This window comes from Lepisosteus oculatus, chromosome 7, assembly GCF_040954835.1.
Source record: "Lepisosteus oculatus isolate fLepOcu1 chromosome 7, fLepOcu1.hap2, whole genome shotgun sequence".
NCBI lineage: Eukaryota > Metazoa > Chordata > Actinopteri > Semionotiformes > Lepisosteidae > Lepisosteus > Lepisosteus oculatus.
The window spans coordinates 32926013-32931012 of NC_090702.1; the positions used below are offsets into that span (position 1 = coordinate 32926013).

General features: G+C 34.2%; 1 protein-coding gene across 10 annotated transcripts in view; it reads left to right on the plus strand.

Moving 5' to 3' along the window:
* Positions 1 to 5000, plus strand: part of foxp2 (forkhead box P2) — a 187099-nt gene that overhangs the window by 175932 nt on the left and 6167 nt on the right. For all 10 annotated transcript variants that reach the window (XM_015352618.2, XM_015352619.2, XM_015352625.2 and 7 more), the window contains 3 exons: positions 554 to 675; positions 1412 to 1481; positions 2838 to 3001. In XM_015352618.2, coding sequence (XP_015208104.1) covers positions 554 to 675; positions 1412 to 1481; positions 2838 to 3001 — 356 coding nt within the window. The remainder of the gene's footprint in view (positions 1 to 553; positions 676 to 1411; positions 1482 to 2837; positions 3002 to 5000) is intronic.

The window sequence follows — 5000 nt, forward strand, 5'->3', positions numbered from 1 at the left end:
TCAGGGATTCCCATAATGGAAACAGAAGCAGTTCCTTTGGAAATTTTAAACACCACTGCCCTTATCTGAACGTGCTTCACCGGGGACACGACAGAGCTGACCTAATTGTTCTGGCATTTTCAAAGATACTGTAATTTGTGAAGATATTGCAGTTTAGGCCAATGCAACGAGAGGGAGGTTCTGACACTGCTGTTATTAAAATAGCATTAAGGGGTTCTGTTATCATAGACAGTTCGTAATTCAGATATAGATTAACACTTTGTTGTTTTAATATCTTTTAAAGTAGAGTACTTATGCAAATGTCTTAAAATGACACTATAGATAAGCGTTTAGGATAGAACATAAAATATCCCATTATAGATATTCTTTTTATCTTAAATTCTACTTTAACTATTGAAATATATAACTGAAACTTAAAAAAGAAAGTTCCAACTCTAAAAGTAAAAAATGCGTGGTTGTTACAGAAGTCTAATTTTAAAAACGGTATGTCTTCAGTGTTTTTGGCAAGACGATTGATTTCAAAAAGTCCTTTTCCTCTCTTTTTTTTCTTTAGAACGCCGTTCGTCATAATCTAAGCCTGCACAAGTGTTTTGTTCGAGTAGAAAATGTGAAGGGGGCAGTATGGACAGTGGATGAAGTAGAATACCAAAAGCGGAGGTCACAGAAGATAACGGGGTATGTTCTGCTGTCGCTGTGCATTCCCTGCCTATCACCCAGATCCATCAGCCTTGCTCATCCCAGGCCAGCTGCATGTTTTTTAATGGGATTTTAAACTGAAGGAGGAAACAGACAAAAGGAATTTTCAGGACAGAAAGTCAAAGCACAGTGTGAAGGCAAAAATAAAGGATCGCTTCTCCTTTTTCAAGTTGTATATTCATACAAGTTTCGGTGTTGTATAGGATTATGGTTTTGTTTCATCATATTGCAGCCCCTCTTTCATCCAGTATATGATGTATAATTTGAGTCCGCCTTATTTTGTTAATTCCCTTTCTCTACACCTGGCTTTGTATCTCAACCCTACATATGTACCACAGTTTTAAGCTCGTGTTGGAATTGTCAATGGCTGAGTATTTGCGAATAATAATGTCATTTTTAAGGATGGAGTAATAGAGTGTATACATAATTAGTCAGACTTCACAGGTGTCACAGAAATAAAATCCTATTATAGAATGGAGAAACTGTTTTTCAAAAAAGTTTAAAATAAATGTTGTAGTATATGTCAATGCACTTGCTTATTACTGTACATCTTAAGTACCTTTTTTGTCTGCTTCTAAAATAAGGTGCATTTGTAGTGTATGTGTTTGAATGGTGTAATTGTACATTTTTGAGGAATGTGGCTTAAATCACTTCTAAGAAGGAATGAATATTTCATTTTTCCAATTATTTTCAATTATTCTGTGTACATTTGCAGGAGCCCAACACTAGTTAAAAATCTGCCAACTAGCCTGGGTTATGGAGCAGCTCTTAACGCAAGCTTACAGGTAAATTTTAAACGGGTGAAACCAAATTTTGAAGGCACCTACTGCATGTATTTTTCATTTACTGCTTTGTGGTTTAACATGAAGTAAAAAAAATACAGTAACATTAAATGCCATGAAATCACAATTTTGTATCCACAATGTGAAATGAAATGTTGTTTTTTTAACATTGCCGAAACGGACCGCGGCATTTTGCAGAAAAAAAAAACTAAAATGTAATTCACAGTTTATGAATGCTGTCAGCTTTTTTACAATTTATTTTGATGGTAATCTTTGAATAAGCCAAAACAGATATTTAACAAATGTTTTAAAACTTGGGAGAGCGCTTCAGTAAATGATAAGTTAATCATACTGGGAGGCCAGTTCTTTGAGACTCCTTCTGCTTTTTCATACGTGAAAGAAGCGAGAAGGACACCCTGTGGCAGAGACTGGAACCTCCAGCCCAACTTCAAATGTTAGATTGATAGCAGCCTCTGCAAATGCAAGTGGATATGCATTAATATTTATCTAAGCTGTCATAAATGATTTCACATCATAGTGTTAGTGAGCGAGGCGCTCATGGCAAAAACTTTAAAATTTAATTACTGTATATAATTTTTATGCACAAGAGGCAAAATGTCAGGACATTTTATTTTAAGGTAAAGTTTTGGTCATTTTAATAGTCATGAAGTTTTTTTAAGTGTAAATTGTAGATCCGTAGACTAGATGAAAACCACAAAGTACAGTGCCACGTGGGGTTAAACTCTTCAGTTGACAACCCACTTAGAAGTTATGACTGATGTTGAATGACATTGCTGCTAACTTTGAAACCTAAAAGTTGATCTTATTCTGTGTTGTCAATTTTTTGGGATATTGTTTTTGTTGTAGCATTAAAATAGTCATAAAAAAGTCATATTTTTCCCCACCTTGTAAAATATGAATGTGCCCTATAACCTAAATGCATGAACTTTTAACCACACTGACCTAATTTGCAGACAACGTAGGTGAATATCTGGCTAATATTTCTTAACAAAACATGGAATCAAAAGAAAAGGGTTACAATGAAGATGATTGTGTCAAGCAGTTCTGGATCTCAGCAGAGGTAGATGGTGCTGATTCTGATACTTCTGGAACAGTTTGAAAAAAAGCTTTACTACAACACATTTCACTTCACAAAATAAATAACAGAAAGTAAAGCCTTCTTGTGATGTGCTATGTTTGCTCAATGTGCTATGCTCATTTATGTATTTTGAAAATTACAACAGAACCTCAGAAAAGAAGAGCAGTGATCATGCATGTGATCACTGTGAGATGGAAATGGTTCACATGTGTGCCGCTGGGTGATTTTCTAATCTGTTGTGCTCTGTGTATTTCTTGTAGGCCGCATTAGCGGAAAGTAGTTTACCATTGCTTGGTAACCCAGGTTTGATAAACACCAGCTCCACTGGCTTGTTGCAAGCAGCTCATGAAGACCTCAATGGTTCACTAGACCACCTTGACAGCAATGGGAACAGCAGTCCGGGTTACTCTCCCCAGGCTCACTTGTGAGTGACTTCATGTGCCTTTCCTTACACTGTGAACACTGGAGAAGAATGCATGTTTTTTTTTTACTATATATATTATTTTCGCATTCATGAAACGTATGTGTATTATCTGTGTCCTTACTATCCAAAACTTGTTTTGAGAATTGTTTCTGTAACATTCTCAGGTTATATATTTAAAGTTCCACAAAATCATCTCTTACCATCTCTTACTGGATAAGTTCTTAATAACCCATTATATAGTGACAGTATTACGTATTACAGCATAAACAATAACTTTTGGGTGCTGCACATTTTGCTTTCAACAGTTCTTTACAAAGACAAAGCTGGTAGATGTTTTCTTTGAGAACCAAAAAATAATAAAACACATTTAAAAAACAAACAGTTGGAAACTGCCCTATGTTTTATGAAACCTTAAAGTTTTAAGTGACTTATAACTCGGATAGCAGTTATAGCCATTAAATAGGAGTAATTACAGATTCAGATTTAATTACTCCTATGTCTGCATTGGCGGGGTTTATATGTTATATTTTATGCAAGACTGTTCCTATTAATATTTAGCAGCTAACAGTATCATTAATTACTTTAAAATCTTTGCCTTTCCATCTTTTTTAATGGAGCAGAGAAGGAAGGAGTATTAAAAATTTATGTATTGTGGATTTCAGAAATGTGTATGTAAGGAATGTCTCTCCCTTATCAGTGATGTCAAATGTGTCACTGTTTCATGTTTACTAAACTGAGGACAGAGAAAGGGATAGTGGGGTTGTGTTTTACAGTGCTGTTTTGTTTTAAGCCTTGGTGAGAATGTAGAAATGGGAAGTCATAGGCTCAAACATATTGGCGTATAGCAATACTTAATCTGCAAATGTGGTACAGACCAAATGTTTCATTTGAAATCAGAAATGGAGCTTTATTGAAAAAAGAAAGAAAGGTCCTTGGTGTCACACACTAAAAGCCTGAATACTGGCCCATATAGTTCCTTTGGTTAGTTAAGTTTTAATAGCAGACAATAGCAATTCTTGACTAATGCACTGATGCATGTTCTCCAGTTATGTCATTCTGACGCGAATGGCTGCGTTTTTTTTTCTTACAGAGCCATTACATTTTCAAAATGGAAGAAATGTGTTTTGTGAGCAGGTCTTAGGAACATATTTAATAATACAAAAGGAGTAATAAAACTAAAGAGTACAACAAATATCAAAATATACTCACGAGAGCAGAAACAACTTGAAAACCAAGTGAAACGAACAATTAGACAAACCTTTTTTTCACATCTAGAGGTTAATGCAATCAACCAAACATCAGCAAGCTCAGATAGCTTGAGGCATGATACCATTTACTTGTATGCATTCTCTTGGGTATAGATAGAAAAAAAAACTCTTTCCTGCTACAGACATTGTCAAGAAAAGAAATGTACTGCATGTTGATAAGCCAAAAGCAGAATATTAATGAAACTACAATTTTTAAAAGAAAATGTAGTAATGTTTGTGAAATAAAAAGCTAATTGCTTTGTGATATTGTAATCAGAATTTTTTTAAAAAATTAAAAACACGTTTTTTTACTAGTATTACCTATATTATACTGTTAAAAAATAGCTAATTTGATATTATGTTTTGATTAACAATTAAAAAGTTTCATTTGAAGAGTACCAATGAATACTTTAAATCAGTAGAAGCATGATGTGGTTAGTATGTTCTAAAAAATACAATTATTAATGCACCGTATAACTTTTACATATTTTATTGCCTTATCATTTTATTGTGTATGGAGTTTACCTTAAACTTTTATAAAATAATAATAAGTGATTTAAAAAGAAGTACACGACGGCCAAAATAAAAATAAACATGCCTTTTACAGGCAGAATTAAGAGACATTCCTGTTCACGGTCATCAGACAGTGGGCTTGGGGATGATCGTACAATGAGGGCTGTACATGCCCAGTACTTTCTTTGTGAAAAGGTTTCATTTTCACTCATAAGTGTACTTTCTCCATCTGGACACCT